This window comes from Mytilus edulis, chromosome 11, assembly GCF_963676685.1.
Source record: "Mytilus edulis chromosome 11, xbMytEdul2.2, whole genome shotgun sequence".
Classification (NCBI taxonomy): Eukaryota; Metazoa; Mollusca; class Bivalvia; order Mytilida; family Mytilidae; genus Mytilus; species Mytilus edulis.
In genome coordinates this window covers 67,955,975-67,977,483 of record NC_092354.1, presented here as the reverse complement: position 1 = coordinate 67,977,483, position 21,509 = coordinate 67,955,975, and the positions used below count along the sequence as shown (strand labels likewise).

Genomic DNA, 21,509 nt, shown 5'->3' with positions numbered 1-21,509 from the left:
TTGTGGATCACTGTATCCCAGGATCCAACAGCTAAGTTAGTTGATCGCTGTATCCAAGGATCATACATCTATCTATCTATATATATATCTATCTAGTTATCTGTAGGTTGCCAGAGGTAACCAAAAAATGATCTATATACATCTATGAATCTAGTTATCTATGAATCTATCTAGTTGAACAATATATATCGTTGAATCTATATGTGTACATATTTAAATTTGTGTTAATAATAAAAAGCTGTGGTCAATACTGCCAATAAATCTTAGTTTTACAAGCCATCTCGAATAATGATTTGTTAAAAGTCTGATAATATCTTGTAAATCGAGGTTGGAAATTCAAACTTTTATTAAAATTTGTGAAAACATTTATTTAATCACGACAACAACCAGATATTGTTCAGGTAGCGTCTAACTTTAGCCGTTTCCATTCGAACTTGTTCCGATTATCCCGTTCCAAATCCGATTATAATCCGATTTGCATCTTTCCCATGGTTAATTAAAAAACGACCGAATCTATCCAGACAGCGTCACGATTCTGCTGAATGCGATCCGACAGACACCAGGCAGTGACCAGACAGTGAACCGACGCTGACATAAGATATCTGTTAGAAAACTGTCGCCATATTTGGATGATCAGGTACTGTTGGAAGGCAATCTTATCACAGTCTGCTGCACCGCATTGCAAACGGCTTTGTCTGGACTCAGTCGTAAAGTGTTCTGTAATTGTCGGGACTCAGACGAGGGTATTATTGCCGAAATGTCGTATTAATAACGGGACTGTTCGGGAACGGTTTCGTCAGAGACGGTTCGCATTCGGAATGCCATCTGGACTCAATCAGTAAAAAAACCTCAGCAATGACAAATCTCACCCGACCGTCAAGGATACACAGAACATTGTTACGATTTTGATCCGATACAGCAGAATCTGTCACGACATAATCACGATTATTATCCGACAAGACAAAATCGGATGAGTTTTTCTGAATGTTACGGGACGCACCTAACAGTTGGGGGGGGGGGGGGGGGGGGCTTGTATTATACTATCAGATCTTTATACTCAGTATCATTTTGTAGATGGGGATGTATAAAAATACCCTGCCAAGTTCACTTTGTGTTTTTGTTTCGTATTTACATCTGATAAGTTTAGCCCTTTTCAACTAGTTTTTATAGTTTGTCCTTATGCTGTGCTGTTACCCCAGTTTTCCCGGGGTTTTCGTATGAATTGCACTTGATATTTCGGGGGCTTTCATAGTTGCCTTTGCGGTATGGACTTTTCTCATTGTTGAATTCCGTACGATGAGCTAAATTTGTTTAAATTTCTGTGTCATTTCGTCGCTTATATATGTGGAGATGTCTCATTTTCAAATCTAATATGACGTGCTTCTTTCGCTTTGTAAACAACACCGTGATAAAATTCTCGATATATCTATACTTAGCGCAGACTCCAAGATGTACACAAATGGCTGTTTAAATATGCCTCCCACGTAAATCCACATGTATCGTAACCTATGTGTAAACGGTTGTGGATTTCGCTGTGTTAACAATTACAATTGAATAAAACCCTACAGAACATGTATTCTGATTTCTGATGCATAACAAAAAGAATTTACACATTAGAGAACGGAAAAATGGACAAAAACAAAACAAATTAAAATCCCGCAAAATTCCAGTAATGATTTTTGCGCATACAATTAACGTCATTTCAATACATGACGTCATACGAATGAAAACGTCAAAGCTGAAGGTTTTTCTATCGCGTTTACCTTCTAAACTTGGATACAATTGCATTAAAATAAAGTATTGAGGTAGGTGTTGCTTGTTTTCTGTTCTATTGCAATATTCGCACATGTACTGATTTCAGCAAGTCAACATGGCGGCTCCTTGGTTACAATGTTAACAGTGAATTTGACGGTAGCTTACGATAAAAAATGCAAATCTAAAATCGCAAATGTTGGGTTTACTGAGAAGTAAAAAAAGTAATCACATTTTTTTCTAGCGGTTAGTTAAGAAATCCTTCATGCAGGTTTATTAGATTTGTTTTACATTTATCGAACAGTGGGTAAAATAGAACAGCCACACACACGGTATACCCATCATCGCTTCAGTTTTTTAATGATCGTATTTGTCCTATTAGAATCGAAATAATTCATGGAAGCCATAGATTTGTTGTAAATTTACACATGGCCTGGGCCGTGATATTCGTTAATTTTATCCCTCGCTTACCGTAAGGATTTTATTCATTGTTATGGGAAATTGTCTCATTTGATAATAAACCACATGACCTTATCTTTACATTAGAGGAATGGTCAGGATGGTCCGTCATTTCCACATTCTTAATTTTTTTAAGACCATTTTGTCCCTGTACCTCTCAGAGAGCTCAGGCGGATCAAGAAAATTTTAAAAGCTATTGCCTAAGAGGGAGCCACTCAGTCATGCTTCCGTGATTTCCTAAATAATTAACAACCCTCCCCCCTCAAAGGAGGTGGACCCTAAATTCACCTCTGCCTCCTTATTTATTATCCCACTATTCTCTATTTCTTAATATTGTAAGGCAATCCCTTATTTTTCTATTTTCTATTCATTTTGCTCTATAATTTATTCTGTAAACCACAGCCAGACCCTAATATCAAAGTAAAATCCCGCGACTCTCCATGTGAATTCTAGACATGGTAGAGGAGGTACGCTATAACTGTATCTTGAAGACTTTTATTCACAAATACAATTCGTCGTTTTAGATAAAAAAAAACTTACCAACGGACCATGTATCCGAAAAATTCGGCATGTTTTATGTTTATAAAGGGGCATGACTCATGACCGCTACTCTTTTTCAAAATAACAAGCTTTTAAAAAGAATGTTATATACTAAATTGATAGTATATAAATAAAGAAACTATAAAAGCAGGAAAAATGAAGGGTTCGTGTGCTTGTTTCGAAATATAAGCCATTGAAAATTTAGCGGGAAATGATTTCTCTGGACTTTTAACATTGGCACTTTTTTTCTGTCAAAACATGATACAAGAATGTGTTCCATCCGCACTATCATTTTTATGTTCAGTGGACCGTGTAATTGGGGTAAAAACTCCAATTTGGCATTAACATTAGAAAGATCATATCATAGGGAACATGTCATTTGTGTAATAAGTTTCAAGTTGATTGGACTTCAACTTCATCAACAACTACCTCGACCAAAAACCTTTAACATGTGTAATAAGTTTCAAGTTGATTGGACTTCAACTTCATCAAAAACTACCTCGACCAAAAATCTTTAACCTGAAGCTAGACAGACGAACAGAAAAACAAACGAACGGACGAGACAAACGGGACGGACACGGATAACCTTAAATGCCCCCTCCGCTAAGGCGGATGCATATAAATGGTAAAAACCGTCATTAAAGGGCAACAACTCTAGTAAGTGGTCGATTGACGATTTTCACCAAATAATTTTTCATTGTAGATCTTGTTTTTCTGATCATGACTTGGTTATTTAAGTTTTTATTTAACTATAATACTTTTAAGGTGTATGACGAAAACGCAACACTTGGTACATATAGTCATCAAAGGGCAGTAACTCTACTAAGGGGTCGACTGACGAGTTCCAGTATAAGATTTTTTTTTGTAAAACTTGTCTCGCTGATCATTTTGGGATTTTTAAGTTTTTTTTTCTATCTTTCATAGTTTTCAAAACAATAGACAAAATCATGAAAAAAATATGATAACATTTGTTTTTTATTGGCAATAACTCCTAAAAGAAGTCGTATGACAATTTTTAAGTGTATGGACAAATGGTAATGCTCGCAGTTTTGACTCATTTTAGCCATTGTCCGATTTTCTCTATTTATAACGGTTTTAAAGAAGATAATTTAAAACAATAAAAAACTTGATTTTAACTTGTATGCTTTATTTCCATCCATGATCCATGTCAGCCGTCTTGGTTAACAGAAAGCTAGGATCATCCGCGACCTTTTTTTAACCTAGATCTCTATGATGATTTTAGGCAAATTTGGCCCTGCAGTTTCAGAGGAGAAGTTTTTTTTTTATAAAAGTTAACAAACGACGAAGACGGACGCCGGACTTCAAGTGATTAGAAAAGCTTACCTGGCCCTAAATTTGGGTATGATAGTACTCGGAGTTACTGAAAGCTAGTTCAAAGTCAATTAAAGATTATACAAAAATCGTGTACATCTAAAACTAAAGTACTGGTTAAAACACTTCCAGCATCCATTGCAATCCAGTACAAAGACGTCATTAATAGTCGAGGGAAAACATGAACTTGAATTGCGCAATTTTAAAATAAAGGTAACGGCAGATTGCCCTGACACACCTCAGTTTATTTAAAACTACCAGAAAACTAACAATATATTTGTAAACAAGATTTTAATTAAATTATATCCGAGAACCAGCTCCCAAGACATTAAGCATGGCGTTTGGAGTCATGCATGCAGATGTGTGATACAGGCGTGTTTACATATTTTTCATTTATTGCGATAGCTGCAACCTGAAACCTTTATATTAGTTAAATTGAACACAATTTCTTAAATATATAGTATCCAATAGTAGGTTGGAGATGCATTCGTATAAAACTAAAATCCTTTCTCGTGTTTATATTTATTTACACTTACATATTTGACTTTGTGAAAAATATAATCATTAAAATAGAAATAATTAAACTGCATAGGTCATTGATGTAAAAAAAATTACTAATAAATACTTTCTTCCCAGACAAATGGCATTACATTAATATATGCCTAACACAAGACGAAACCATCACAAGTTAAACATATATCCACTTAATGTCTCATTTCCTTGAAATAAACTTATTCAGACGCATATATATACTGTGGAGTGAGATCTTATATATGGGAGACGATCGCTGCGATAGAATACGCCGGGGAGTTTTCGAAAATCAAAATGGCGTCTGATCATCTTCCGGTAACTCAAATACTGGCGCATTATTTGGATTGATTCGTGGTATTCTTCCATACCTAAAATATCAATTAAATAAGTGTCAGTTAACTTTTAAATGAGATTTTCAATACAATTGCAACAACTTATTTTAAAATATTTTATACATTATTAAATGCTGAAAACGGTCGTGATATTATGATGCATTGTGCAAAATAATTCGTATTCAGTCGTTACTATTTGAGGATATTCATTTTCAATCCCTGTCAGAATATCAAATAGTTGTTTTCTAAGGAAGGAATATTGCCATAATAAATGTATTTAATTACTGCGGTGTCTAACCATAAAGCGCTTATGACGCACCAGTCTTATTTTGACCACTTAAGTTGTCTGTTTTTAATTGACCAATCGTTATTATATATAACAACCACTGGATATTTTACTATTTCTGTTTAAAATACATATGAAAATCATTATGTGGCAAATTGAATATTCAACGTATTTCCACGGTAAGCTTGAACAGATGTATGTTCTGTACTGTTTAATGGAACCAAGAAAAGAAACATGTTTGCAAACCGAACTAAGGCTATATGCATTCATTATTCAACATGAGAAAAATAATCTATAGAAACATAACCACTAATGCATTGTTCCATAACCTACTTTTTTAAATTCTACATTTCAAGCATTTATAGCTATTCATGATCAGTCAGTTAAAAAAGGGGCAGTCGTTTCATTTCAATACTACAACTAATTCAGACTTGTTGTGACACATTCAACATACTTATAAATTGTATATTCCCTGTAGTACAAAACATTTACAATATAGCAATTATACCATCCTATCTTATTTATCAACCAAAAGAAACTTTTTAAAAGGAGTTCTACAGTGATGCTAGGTTCTTATGATTTTATTTGATAACAAAATGTCCCAGATCTTTTACTATCTTTGGCAAAGTTACAGCTATGCGCTAGAACTATCTTGTATAACTGACTATAGGATATCGGTTACTTTTCGTATTGTTTCAGTGCATGGTTGTCGTCTGTTTAATATGTGGTTCATAAGTGTTTCTCGTTTTTCGTTCTTATATAGATTAGACCGTTGGTTTTCTCGTTTGAATGGTTTTACACTAGTCATTTTTGGAGCCCTTTATAGCTTGCTGTTCGGTGTGAGCCAAAGTTCCGTGTTGAAGGCCGTACCTTGACCTATAATGGTTTACTTTTATAAATTGTTACTTGGATGGAGGGTTTGGCACACTCATACAGCATCTTCCTTTATCTATTTACAGTTGCCTATGATTGATTATATCCAGTTTCTTGGAACTTTTGTTGGTAGATGTCTCACTGGCAACTATTTCACATCTCATCATTTCTATATTTTGTATAAAATATGTACTTTTTTCATAATATATGTTCTTTAAGACCGGATCCAAATAAGGGATTATATACCTGTATGACAGACTAAAATACTTTAGAAAAGAATTACCTTTCATAATCATAATTATTCATGGCCTTTATACTACGATCGCTCCACCGTCTATCCACAGGTTCGTGACAGTTCGTATTCGTGTGACAACATTGTCGTTCATCTGGTGACCTGTAAGGGAACAAGTTTATAAGATGTAAAATTGAGAATGGAAGTGAGATATGTGTCAGAGACAACAACCCGACTAAACAGCAGAAACCAGCCGAAGTCCACCAATGGATCTTCAACACAACTTGAAAATCCCGCACCTGAGGCGGGCTTCGACTGGCCCATAAACAAACGTGTGTACTAGTTCATTGAAAACAGACGCCATACTTATCATTAAAACATATACATGAACTAATATTTAAAAGTATACAAGACTAGCAAAGGCAGAGGTTCCTCGTGTTTACATCAAACAAAATCTAACTAAAGATTTCTTTTTTCTTCTTCGGAAAATAAGTTACTTTTAGATGCTATCGGTAAGAAACTTTTCAGTTGATATATTTGCCATTTAGAACCGATAAATTGTCATTATGTATTGGTTTTCAATGAACAAATATGGAACACAAGACATTTCTTAGGTAAAGACGTATAACCGATTTCTACTTGTGTAAGCATTATCCTTACCCAGTACTCCATGGTGCATCGTAGTCAGCCTCGCTTTCAAGAGTACTTCCGGTTGATCGTGAATGACTTGATAAACGAGGACGGGGTTGTTGGTAATACGCAGGGTTTATAAATGTCTCAAATGGTCTAATGATTCCAACCTCTGACCCGTCCTCTGCAACACTAATGACAGCGGGAGGATGATCTTTTATATCGTGAACATATGTCATAGAATCAACTGACTGTGTCCCTAAGCCGTCTGTTCTTCTCCTGAAAATTAAAATTAAACTTGAAACCATTGAAACAATGCATTTGCGCATGCAAGCCATATATTGCAGCTGATATTACTCCCTCATGGCCTGGTATATATTATACCATGAAAGCTATTTTTATTGGTAAATTTGGTCTTTCGTTGTATTGCCTAGATAGCAGCGCTTTTTGTGATACTCTGCATGATTAACGCCAGCAATATTAAGACGCATACCATTTTAAAAAGACTACCACAGAAGCGTTTTTAATTTAAATTTGTTAGCCCTTATGTACAATCCTAAAACTAATTGCTAGCTTTCTAAATTTTGTCCAATGTGCATACTAAAACAATCTTAAACTTTGAATGCATTATGTTTACATTAAAAAGACCGTTTAATTTAAACAACAGTAGTTGCTTGGCTATGCATGCATCACCCGCCATATCAATCCACACGTCGTCAAAATGTCGCAATCGGAAATAGAACATTCGGTAAAATCACAGATCAGACGACTACACTGCATAGTACCTACAGAGATAGAGAAATGTTCTAAAATTGTCGGTATTGCTTTTTGAAGTCTCTGTTGAATTTTTTCACGAATAAGCCATAGACTGGTCGATTCCGAGCTTGACATTTTTAAATATAACTGTTATTGTTGCCCGCTAGATTGTATTTTTGTTGTTGTAGTGTCGTTCCATAGGCGTATACAATACTCTCCTTATATGAATACCATGATGCTCTTTAAGCTACAGACTAATTGACATCTCTGTATTTAATAAAAGTATACTGAAACAATTTACCTTCGAAGTTCTTTATCACTAAAACACGTTAGTTTTGCAATCAATATAGTAACAGCAAATAGAAATAATGCCCCACAGGCACAAAATACTCCTATATAAAGTTTTGTAGAGTCTGACATAGCAAATGTTTCATCTGAAAATACAAAAAGTTATGTTTCAATAAAATTACTATTCTTAAAAATCTTATTCTTGCAAAGAACTCGTATACTTATTCTGGAATTATGCTAAATAAAATGTAGAAATTCATTATCACTGAACTAGTATATATTTGTTTGCCAGCTGAAGGACGCCTCCGGGTGCGGAAATTTCTCGCTAAATTGAAGACCTGTTGGTGACCTTCTGTTGTTGTCTTTTCTATGATCGGGTTGTTGTCGCTTTGACACATTCCCCATTTCCATTCTCAATTTTATAACAAAAAATACCGAACTAAGAGGAAAATACAAAACGGAAAGTCCCTAATAAAACGCCAAAATCAAAAGCTGAAACACATTAAACGAATGTATAACAATTGTTATATTCCTGACTAGGTAAAGGCATTTTCTTACACAGAGAAAATGTTGGAATAAATTATAGTTAGCTAAACCACTCGCTTGTAAGACAGTCACATAAAATTCCATTATATTGACAACACTGTGTGAAAAAAACCCAACAGACATAATATTGTAAACTGAACGTCAAAAATAAGCTTAGCGTTTGTATTAATGTATTCATCTGCTTTATTATATGTATTTAATGACTCGTTTGTAAACATATTTGCATAATATAGTAAAGCAGTTGAATATTTAAATAATATCGTGTCAAATTTCAAATAAAACAGGTTTTAAAGATCATGAATGTTCATGTACGCGTGTATACGTGCATCTGCTTTTTTATTTGTATTGTTTGTTTGTTCGTTCGTTTGTTAGAATGATTGTTTGTTTGTTTGTTTCCGACAGAGAAACACTTCCGACATGATTGTTTGGTTTGTAGTGGCTTGTTATAAATAAAAGATTTGTATGAAAATCCAGAAAAAGACAGATTAAACAAGATAATAAATTGCTTTGTAACATTCATTTTGAACAAAATATTTTTTGATGTTACCATTATACCTGTACAATGAGGTTGCGCCTCTACATTCCATTTACCAGAACTTAAGCACGTGATCATATCTCGTCCAATCAATTTATAGTCTTCAGGACACGTGAGGTATACTTTCTGTCCAACCGTTCTCTGCGTCGTACTTAATAGAGCATCTGGTGTATGTGAAGTGTTGGTTCTTGGAAGAAATCGAAAATCTATGCATTCTATAAAAAATAAGAGTGAAATTTGAGACTAGAGCAAATGTTGATGTCTGTAAAGATATGTTGTAGTTCGCCCTTGCCATACAAGCAGGGGAGTGTGCAGAAATTGTACTTGTTTGATTTTGAAAAGCCAGTCAAATGTCTGTAATTCAGTTGGTGTCGTTTATTTTCTGTAAATCATATTTGTTTTTCGCTCATTGCTTTGTTCATAAATTAGGCCGTCACTTTTTTCGTTTGAAATGTTTACATTTGTCATTTGGAGGATTTTATAGCTAACTTTGCGGTATGCGTGTTCTCATTGTTGAAGCCGTACGTTGATCATTGTTGTTGAGAGTGGTCTCATTGGTAATAATACCATATTTTCTTATTTTTATAATCAGTAAATTAATAGAAAGCCGGTCAATATATAACTGGCAATGCTTCAAGTAGACATACAATGGTGCCATACTCCTTTAGATAAACATAAATAAAACATACATACTCCATCTTCTTACCAATGAGATAGGGACTCATACTTCATTCTTAATGTATACTAACTAAGTTGAATCTATTGCCCACGCGTACAAAGTAGAAACAGCCAATTGTACAAGTACTTTAACATGACCTACTTGTTATAACGAATATACATACATACGAACATTTATATTAAGAAATAGAACATGTGTGATGTAGATATTAATTGTTGAAGTTATAGTTATGTATTGAAACGACATAATAAACTCGCATTAAAAATGTAAATATTTTGTAAAAGCATCAAGTGTTTAAAAGTTTTTTTTCATATTTGAGTGACCGAAATGTGTTATCACCAACATTATAATAACTTACGACCTTGTGATACCGTAATGGGTTGTCAAAGTTGTTTTAAAACGCCCTCAGATATATGTTCAAAAACAGGAAAGCGAACTATATCATGATAAATAGCTTTCTGTTTATTCTCAGTGTTACTATAGTAGTGACATTATAAATGAAAAAAAAACTATTATCAATTGATATTATATGGTATTTATTTAGGTATATTTTATGTTGATTTAAAAAAAAATTGTGGGCTTATATCTAGCCTCTGCTGTGTGCTCTTAAATTCATTATTACAATTTATTAGTTTCAAACAACTAAAAAAAAATAATACTTGACTATCAAATGGGGGGATGTTCTGGTATTCCCTGGAGATTTGTTCTCCTTAGAACGCAGGGGTTTGTTACTATTTGCATGGGGTTCCTTTGTATAGCAAACCTGGCAAATAGTAACAAACCCCTATGCTTAGACTTAGAAATGTGATGATCTAGAATTCCCCGGATATTACAGCAAAACGTGTGTAGGTTAAGGTTATATCCTTGGTTAGCTTACTTGCTAGCTGAAACGTGAAGTCATTATTTGTTTTGGTATATACTATCCTCCTTTCGGAGTAGTTTAGTCTTACAAACAGGTAGATTTATTAACTGTCGCCTAGTCTACTCTCAAAGGAAGGAAGTATGTACCCAACCTAGTAATGACTTCACTGTTCAGCTCTAGCAAGCAAGCTAACCAAAGTTATTACCTTTACCTACCCACTCAATATTTTTTTGCTGTAAATCTTTATTTTACATTTAGATGCTACATATATAGATGCAGTTTCTTTTATTTAAAGGTTGGGCTGGTTTAATAAACCCATTGCGATGCTTTCCGTGTATCTAGTAGTATTGAATGTAGAAAGGAACAGCCCACCGAGTGATCGGCGGAAGGCCTATTGTAATCAGTACACGCGCCTGTGTTTACGAACGGTCGACCGTCACAGGCCCTTCTCACCCTCGTTAATTATTTACTTTAATTATTTACAGGATTGTTTACCACTTCTATAGAGTGTGTCGCATACAAGAAACAACACCCTTGAAAATCAAGGTAAACAAGTAAGTTAAACTTCTAGTCACCGCTATGCATATTTTGAAGAAAAAATCATAATCTCCGCTCCTTAATTATTAAACCCTTCGGAGCTTGGTTGTAAAACATGACACAATTATTCACCACAACTTTTAAAAAGGTGTATCAGGTGCAAGGATAATACCCTACAAAGTTAACTTAATTCAACAAATTCACCCCCGTATATGTATATGTAGAGCTAGAAATTAACAGTGTTGGATAATGAAACTTGGCATGATTATTCATTCCTTCTTAAATTATTGGTGTCAGGTATACAAGGGAGAAAACTACACATAGTCAGAAGCCTTTTAATCAGTGGTTGTCGTTTGTTAGTGTGGTTCATAGATGTATCTCATTTCTCTTTTTTGTATAGCTTAGAGCGTTGTTTTTCCTGTTTGAATTGTTTTACACTTGTCATTTTTGGCTCTTAATAGCTTGCTGTTCGGTGTGAGCCAAGGCGCCGTGTTGAAGTTGACCTATAATTGTTAACAGAAAGTTAACTCGCCATCCAAGTCGCAATGTATAGAAAATACATTGCGACTTGGATGGCGAGTTATCTCATTGGCACTCATACCACATCTTCTTATCTATATTTTAAGCCAGGAACAAACTCTTAACTTAGCCTGTTTGAGGTTGAATTAGTGGTGCATCAGAGAAGAAAATGTTTTTCATAGGTATATTAGCTATGTTTGATAATTTGAATTTTAACATCGATGTTTTACTAGTATAAGCTTAGGCATTCCACCAATTCATTGACGGACAAAAATCACACGCTGCTTTAAAGAGTGAACTTGTTACCACCAAAATGCATCTTCCCTTTCTTTAACAACACGCACGTGCTCTACATGACAAAGTTACCTCATTGTGTAGGAATATTGGAAAAAAGCCAAGCCTGTTCCTGTTAAATTTGGCTTGTCGGGACCTAACTATGTATAAGGTATTTTGTTTTCATTGTTGAAGAACCTTTACTAGAAGCTGCTTTAATTTATGTCATTTAGTCTCTGGTGGAAAGTTATCTTATTGCCAAGCATACCACCTCCTTAAATTTCAATATTAACTAGTAACTTTTTTTCTTATCAAAATGAAATTGTAAGAATTGATGCCTCTTGATTAATTATATTAATAAGAAGATGTGATATGATTGCCATTGAGACCATCTCTATCTAAGTCACAATGAGAAAAAAATGTCTGAATGATCTTTTCCTATTCTATACATACGGTAGAAGCTATACCAAGTGCACGTTATATATTTGCAACATTTACTTAACGCACATCAACACACACTTACCAATATTTGTAATTTGTTCCATGGTATCACCCATATTTGGTTTGGTTTTGTATTGGTACTATAAATTTTGATAGAAACGGTAAATTCAAATTGGATCAATTAGTTTTAGGACACATGCGCCATTCAACTTTGAACTGTGGTTTTGTGTAGGTCTGTTACTGTCAAATTTCAAAACCTGCAATGCATAAATACTTAATATTTGTTCATGTTTATCTTTACAGAAACAGAAAGTATCATGATTTAAGTATATTTTCGATCTATGAGTTTGAATGTCCAAATATGTTAAAATTTGAATATTTCTCTTGTTTTTTTTTGTTTTTGTTTTATCGGAAATCATGAATAAAAAAAAACCTCATGAAAGTTTCATTCTTATTCAATATTTATCAGCTTTAAAGAAGTGACCAACATGATTAAATTACACGATTATATTCCGATACATTATCTACGTAAGACTATCACTTATATCTATCTAAATCTTGTTAATATATACCTACATTGCCTTTAGGGACAAGATATGACAAATATCACATAGACATAAAATTGTGAAAATATTAATAAACAAATTATGGTATACAAAATATTTGCCTTAGAGTCGTTTTATGCATGAATTTCAACATTGTTTACTTTTATTTTTTTAATATTAATATGTTTTGGAAATTAATGCACATACCTAACATGTTTGTGTGATTTATAATATCTGTTATATAATATTGTAATAAAATAACAAAATGTAAAAACAAAGTTTCAGGAGCTTATTGTCGATGTACAAATAAGTTCAAAAGTACCAGTCTCGCGTGGATTTTCGATATAGTCTCAATACATATAAATTTGTCACAAAATAAAACAATTTTGACCAAAAAGATAAATATAGAGATAAAAAGTTACTTTATAATCGTCGGGAAAAGCACACAGAACTAAACAATTAGCGGTTAAAGACATTTTAAAATTGTACTTAAATAATTCATATTTTTCTTACCTTCCATTGTCTTCATAGCTCAATCCATTTCTATCTCACCTCAGTTTTCCACGATATATCAATCCCTAAGATCTTCCGGAAGTGCAGTTCGGAACCACAAATATGATTACCGTAAATCGGATGAAGGATAAAATATCTTACTACTTTTAAAGTTAATAATATATTTGAACACTGAAAAGCAATAAATCTCTAATATTTAGCAGAACACTATTTTGATTTCAACAACAAAAACGGTCAAAAACATTTCATGCCACAAATGTCAAGAATTAGAAACGAAGTAGAGCAAATCCCTGTCAGCCATGTCTGTCTTAAGGGGAAGTTGTCGCTGTGACATCACATATATCATGAATCAATTAATCTACATATAACACCTACAAGTACATATATCGTAGTCTAGTCTTCAATTAGGAAAGGAGTTCTCTGTGTCAAGGTGTTGACTTAGATCACAGTGTATTTAGTTCTTTGTGTCAAGGTTTTGACTAAGTGTAAAGTGTAATTATTTAGTTCTTTGTGTCAAGGTGTTGACTTGATGCAATGTGTATTTAGTTCTTTGTGTCAAGGTGTTTACTTGGTGCAATGTCTATTTAGTTCTTTCTGCCAAGGTGTTAACTTGGTGTAAATAAGTGTATTTAGTTCTTTGTGTTGACTTTAATTTAAAATGCAAAGTGTATTTAGTTTTTTGTGTCAAGGTGTTGACTTGCTGCAAAATGTATTTAGTTCTTTGTGTCAAGGTGCTAACTTAGCGTAAAGTGTGTTTAGTTATTTGTGTGAAGGTGCTAACTTAGTATAAAGTTTATTTAGTTCTTTATGTCAAGGTGTTGACTTAGTAAAGTGTATTCAGTTCCATTTGCGGTGAACACTGCCCTATATTTAAAAGATGTGTTATGATTACCAAGGATACAACTCACCACAAGAGACCAAATGACACAGAAATTAACAACAGTTACTATAGATTACCGTACAGCCTTCAACAATGAGCAAGGCCCATACCGCATAGTCAGCTTTAAAAGGCCCCAAAATGACAAAGGTAAAACAATTCAAACGAGAAAACTAACGGCCTAATTTATGTACATAAACATGAACGAAAAACAAATATGTAACACATCAATAAACGACAACCCCTGAATTAAAGGCTTCTAACTTGGGACAGGCACATACATACATAATGTGACGAGGTTAAACCTGTAAGTGGGAACCCAACCCTCCCCATAACCTGAGACAGTGGTGTAACAGTACTACATAAGAACGAACTATATATAAAAACCAGTTGAAAAAGGCTAAACTCATCAGATGGATACAAATAGAAATACATCTAACTGAAACACAGAGTGAACGTGGCCGAGTATTTGTATATCCTAACAACAAAAATACACCAAGTACAGATCTGAGAGTACTCGCAGTTACTGACAGCTAGTTCAACTAATTGAAAAATATCCTGCATCTAAAACGAACTTAACAATCAATACTATATGCATTCAGGTTGCTTAGGATTGGGGATCGTATATAAAGTGCTAGAAATGAATTAAAAGATTAATTGTACCAAGGCCTAAAACATAAACTTTAAATTCAGAAACTCTTGAGATATTTTTTTAACAGTTGCCACCTGATAATTTCGCCGTTTCAGAATCTAATGCATCCTGGGTAATATTTTCAAAAGCGTACACCAAAGCGTTTTGATTGGTTTAAAACGTTATAAACAATGGAAATTCAACCAATGACGTAACGTTATTTTCACTTTGGGGTACGAACAATGAAATTACCCATGATGCGTTAGATTCAGAAACGTTTGAGATATTTTTTTAACAGTTGCCACCTGATAGGTGTCTCAAAACAACACGAAGCTACTAAGACCCTGAATCGTTCATTTTTTTATTGCGCTTGATTGAGACAAAAAGGAGACATATGTTTGCTGTTGTTCGCGTCGGCGACGGTGGCGTCAACAGTGTATGAGTTTGAGTTTATGTCAGTTTATGGGGAACAACTAGTAGATGATGTATGGTATTTCATTTGGTATGCAGTTATGCAGTTGTATAAAACTTGCACATCTATATCTACAAGTAAATATTGTAGCCTTAAACAATTATCTTAAGCAAGGAAAATTGGTTTATTGAAAAAATAATGTTTTCTAAAAAAATATTTCAAAGAGCGTACGCCTGCTGGAACCCCTGTCTTCAAGGCAACTAATAGAATGACTATTAAAGTTAACTTTTACGTAATACAAATATCTACCCAATCCATGCTGCCTCAGGTTTGATTTTCTTTTCTTTTTTAACATTATGATTATTTTTTATTATACTTTATTGAATGATTCAAAATATCATCTTTATGTCCTTGTCAATATTTTGTTGATGTACTATGGAATTACTTACTATGATTATTTATATATGTATTTTTTTGCCACTAAACACATTACACAAAAAAACAACATTTGCACATCTCATTTCCATGATAATTGTTGTTTGGCCATCACTTCAATTATGGTCTATTTACGTTGAAACCTTTGCTCAATTTACGTGTACTAGATTAGGCCAGTTAATGGCGAGCCAGGTGAATGATATTTTTATCCATATGTTTTAGCATTTACACATTTCATAATGATCGGTATCCACGTAGTGGCGGATCCAGGGGTTGGAACTACTTTTTTTGGACGATCAATGTATTCGAATGGGGACATATGGTTGGACCTCCCCCTCCTTTATCCTGGGTTGGGACTCCCTTTAAAAAAGGTTGAATCCGCCCATGTCTATCTGATGTAAATGTTTAGAAAATATTTCAAGTGATATCTGTTGGCAGTTATTTGTATTTTAGATATACCATTTAGGCCTAAATCTTTAATCATCCGTTTTGCTATTCAATTAATTTATCAATTTGTATTGAATAATTCGATTTTCTTGAATTATATTAAGTATCCCTCAGTATAGCTATATAGGTGTAATACAACCAAATTACAATACGTCACCGGTATCATACGAGAAAGGACCGAACAAAATATTTTCTTAAATTGGCATTTGTAGGAAGTTAACCCTACATTTTATTGCAGTAACAAAAAAAAACATATATCTTGGGTGTTTCAAAGGACCATTATATAGTATGGTGTTGATATAGATAATTTTAGGATATTGAATTTATATGTTTACTTAAGCTTGTACACAGGAAATCAGAGGGTGAACATTTGATTGATTTACTTCCATCGATGGTTATTATGTTATATGCAATGACATGCTATGTGAAATTTTGTCTGCATTACTGAACAGGGTAAAACGTTACTCAGGCCAAGTATTTTTTTACTTGAAACAAAGATAGATTCTGCACATTTTTTAGAAAGTAAATATCTAAAAAAAACAAAAAACAAATAAGTGAAAAAACAATAGTGGTATTTAACCTATTCAGGGAAATAAAAAATAACTACAACATAATGAGATAAACATTTTTTTTATAAGCATCCTATCATATGCTCTTCCACTGTTATCCATTCGTTTGATGTGTTTAAGGTTTTGATTTTGCCATTTGATTGGGAACTTTCGATTTTGAATTTCCTAGGAGTTCAGTAGTTTTGTGATTTTACTTTTTCCTATACTCAATTGCTGTTTCACAAAAAAAAAACAAGATGCTCTCAAGAGCCTGAATCGCTCACATGTTATTTTTTTTTTTTGCTTCAATCTTTCATTAATGATTATTTTTGCTTTTCAATATATATATATATTAATGATTGGCTTAAAAATGTCCTTTAAATTTTCATACTATCTGTCATATTTTCTTAAAAAGCAAAGTAATGTATTTTAGCCACATGATCCATTTTAACCATAGTATCCATGTTTCTTGACATACAAGGAAATAAAGTACAAAATGTATCCTAGATTTTTTAAAGTTAAAACACATAAACAACTTATGTAGAATTGTCCTTAAAGTGCGATAACTCATCAAAGGGGTAAATTGACATTTTTGGTCATATAAACACTTTTTTGTACATCATTTTTGCTGTTTACAGTTTATCTTTATCTTCAATAACTCCTTAAGAGGTCAATTGACATTTTTGGTCATATAAAAACTGTTTTGTACATCTTACTTTGCTGAACATTTTTGCTGTTTACAGTTTTATCTTTATCTTCGAGAATATTCAAGAAAATAACCAACAACTACAAATGGGTTGTTCTGTTTGTCTGAAAATTTCAGGGGTAATAGATGTTGACCTTTTGAACATTCTTTCCCCATGTCAGACTTGCTCTAAATACTTTAGTTTCTGATATATAAGCCAAAAACTACATTTGACCCCTATGTTCTATTTTAAGCCATGGCGGCCATGTTTGTTGATAATTAAAAAAAATCGGATACAATTCATAAACTAAATTCCTAAAGGAACAGTCATTTAAATTTATGAAGTATTTTGCACAATAAATAGATGAGAAAATGTTAGCAAATTTTTGGAGCAAATTGTGTAAAATTGTCTTTATAGGGCAATTTTTCATTAAGGGGTCAATTGACAATTTTGGTCATACGAAATTTTTTTGTAGATCTTACTTTGCTGAACATTATTGCTGTTTACAGTTTATTTCTATCTAAAATAATATTCAAGATAATAACAAAAAAACAGTAAAATTCCTTAAAAATACCAGCAACCCAACAATTGGTTGTTCGATTTGTCAGAAAATTTCAGGGCTGATAGATCACGACCAATTGAACAGTTTAACTCCTGTCAGATTTGCTCTGAAAGCTTTGATTAAAAAAAACTGCGTTTGACCCCTATTTTCTATTTTTAGCCACGGGGACCATGTTTGTCGATGGAGCAAAATGTGAATACAATTTATAAACAAGATACCCTAAGAAACACTAATTTAAGTTTGAAGGTATTTGGCCCAGTAGTTTCAGAGGAGAAGATGTTTTAAATACTTTACGACGACGACAGACGACGGACGCCACGTGATGGCATAAGCTCACATGGCCCCTTCGGGCCCCGGTTAGATAAAAAGGGTAAATAAAATAGCAGCAAAATTATAAAAAATAAGAAACGTACTACATCGAAATAACTAAACGAATGTATAAAATTGAAACATGTGTTTAAATGTTATGGAGAGTATATCATCTTCAATACTAACGATATCTGATCTACCTGTAGTAGGCATAGTTATATTCAATGCTGAATAATTACAGTGCATGTATGTTTCATTAAGATATGTAATTGTGATATGCTAACAGCAATCTCACGTCCTTCTGAAATTAACAAGCATTACACAATAAAAAGTTACATTCACGATCACACAAGTTCCACAAAAAAGGGCACAGGTAAATTAAAGAAAAACGTTATAGAAATCGAGTTTTTATGATCCTAGCTAAAAAATGTAATTATAAGTATTGAATGCTTCTTTTTGTATTTTCAAATGGGTGTAAACGCGTTGACCGTGCGCACATTGTTAGACGCCAACGAATTTACAAAAACATAGCATTCAAGCATCCCAAGTCAGGAGCCTCTGGAGTTTAGTATGGCGTTCATTATTACTGAACTAGTATATATATTTGTTTAGGGGCTAGCTGAATGACGCTTCCGGGTGTGGGACTTTCTCGCTGCATTGAAGACCTGTTAGTGACCTTTTGCTGTTGTCTGTTCTATGGTCGGGTTGTCTCTTTGACACATTACCCATTTCCATCTCAATTTTAATTCTTAACTGAATTCCACGTTTAAGGTTTGATGAGAGCTGATATATTTCAGAGTCGGAGAGATGTTTTCTGTCATCGCATAATATCTCTGGTGTTGTATTTCAATTACAAAATATATTCCTATGATTCACCAATTATAATTTCTTTATTTTAATCATACATTTGCTTAAACTTTCATTTATGATTTGTCCAGTTGTGTTCTATAATTTTTGGCTTTTATCCTGGAAACAATAATAGATGGATAAAATCTTTGAGAAGCAAAAATGATTAGCAAGACAAGATCTACAAATAAGTTAGTTATGACTGAAATTTTTAGTAGAACCCGTATTAAAGTTATTGCAACTTTTATTTAATTTTTGCCAATTATGTGTATGTTGTGCGTACCATCTTGAAAACTATAATTATAGTTAAATAAAACAATGAAAGGGGAAAACGATCAGCAGGCTAAGAGCTACATTTGTTAACATTACTGAAATAGTCAATTAACTTTTAATAGAGTTTTACCCTTTAATGATGATGATTTCTACTAAAAAGTGACCATTTGTCAATTTTATACGATGCAGGCGAGAGACACATGGTCATACGGGCCTCTAGCTTACTAAACTGTATCACTGACTACATTTTATTCGAGTCTCTTAATCTTATTTGAAAACAAAATCGAATGTTTATCTATGTTGTGTTCATGTTGATCAGACTGTTTTAAGGTAAAGATTGCATGAAATGCAAAGAAATCTTTATTGCTCTGACTTGATATCGATATCTTCCAAGGTTTATCACTATCTTTGATAGTTCAAATACATTGGCGCAGTGAATTGATTATTTTTTTTAGATCCGTTCCAGTAAATGTCATGCAATTATTGAAGATATATTACACTTTAATATTTAAGTTACAGTATGATGTGTATTTGAAAAAAAAAAAATCTGTCAAGGAAACAATTTCTTTTAATTAAAACTTACATAATAAATGCCTCGGTAACACCTTACCGTATAGCACGGACGGACCCCTAACAGATGAAAATAAAAGTTGTCCGTTGACAAAATTGTTATCCGTTGGGAGTTCGTTGATGTACTGATCAAATAAAACGGACGTGTAACAGATGCATAACGGACACACACCGGATATGCAACGTACGAGAAACTGACACGTACCGGACAGAACGGATGTCGAACGTACATCCAATGGACGAGTACCGCATAAAACGGACACCTAACGGGATCGTACCGGATAAAACGGATGAACAAGATATACGGAAAAATCAAAGGCGACAATGTACAAATACATGTAAATCGAATAAATATTCATAATGTTTCTGTGTAACTGGTTTTGGTTTGTTCTTCAAAAAATTCCACCAAAGGGCAGTGTCTGACCTTAATAAGAACTGCTTGATTGTGAAGACGTGCCTATACTCTAAGATCGATTATGAATGATAAGTATTCATGAACCTTAAGAAATCTGACATACCAATAATTGGCATTTCTGTTTCGAAATATTCAATTGGCATTTATCCATTTCAGATCCGTTCATCATCCGTTTTATCCGTTATACGTCCGGTAGAAGTCCGTTTTTCATCCGTTCAACATCCGTTTTATCCGTTAAACGTCCGTTGTTGAATTTATCTTCCAGACCTCCAACGGATGTATAACGGACACGTAACGGATACAAAACGGAAACGAAACGGACGAGTACCGTACAAAACGGACGACTTACGGACGTTCAACGGACATTTTATCCGTTGGACGTCCGTTAAAAGTTTTGAACATACTCAAAATTTACCACCGGACAGAACGGACGTCGACGGATAAAACGTACGCTTAACGGACATGCAACGGATATGGACGGACGTCTAACGGATAAGAACGGACGTCTAACGGACGTGAACGGATTGAAAAAAGTTATCCGTAAGGCGTCCGTTCGAGCTATCCGGTAAGGTATGACCGAGGCGTAATGCATGGTGTATGAATCTGTCATAAAAAAGGTTGAAGTGCAAGTTATTACCAGCAGGATAACAGCTACACATTTGTTAACATGACTGTAATAGTCAGTTAACTCCTAATAGAGTTATTACCCTTTAATGATGATTTTTACTTAAAGTGACCATTTTTAAAGATGCAGGCGAGCGACACATGATCTTAAGGGCCTCTAGTTTATCAAATTGTATCAGACAGTTTTAGTTAAAGATTACTTGAAATGCAAACAAATCCCTATTCCCCTGACTTGATATCCATATCTTCCAAGGTTTATCATGTTTATCAATACCTTTGATAGTTCAAAACTTTTTTTGCAGTAAACTGGGTCAATGTAATGGAATTATTGGTACGTTGTATGTTATACTTTGATATTTTTAAAGTTACATATTATGATGTGAATTTAAAGATAATCAACACTTGTCAATGAA

The 21,509-nt window shown here is 33.6% G+C and overlaps 1 protein-coding gene across 1 annotated transcript; it reads right to left on the bottom strand.

The window, feature by feature from the left end:
* Positions 1-4,793: 4,793 nt before the first annotated feature.
* On the bottom strand, positions 4,794-13,909 carry LOC139496128 (uncharacterized). The gene is made up of 7 exons (XM_071284594.1): positions 13,462-13,909; positions 12,486-12,660; positions 9,113-9,307; positions 8,025-8,157; positions 6,998-7,246; positions 6,389-6,499; positions 4,794-4,982 (listed from the first exon to the last, which is right to left on the bottom strand). The coding sequence occupies exons 2-7, from the start codon at positions 12,517-12,519 to the stop codon at positions 4,904-4,906; spliced, it is 801 nt and encodes a 266-aa protein (XP_071140695.1). The 5' UTR covers positions 12,520-12,660; positions 13,462-13,909; the 3' UTR covers positions 4,794-4,903.
* Between the last annotated feature and the right edge of the window lie 7,600 nt (positions 13,910-21,509).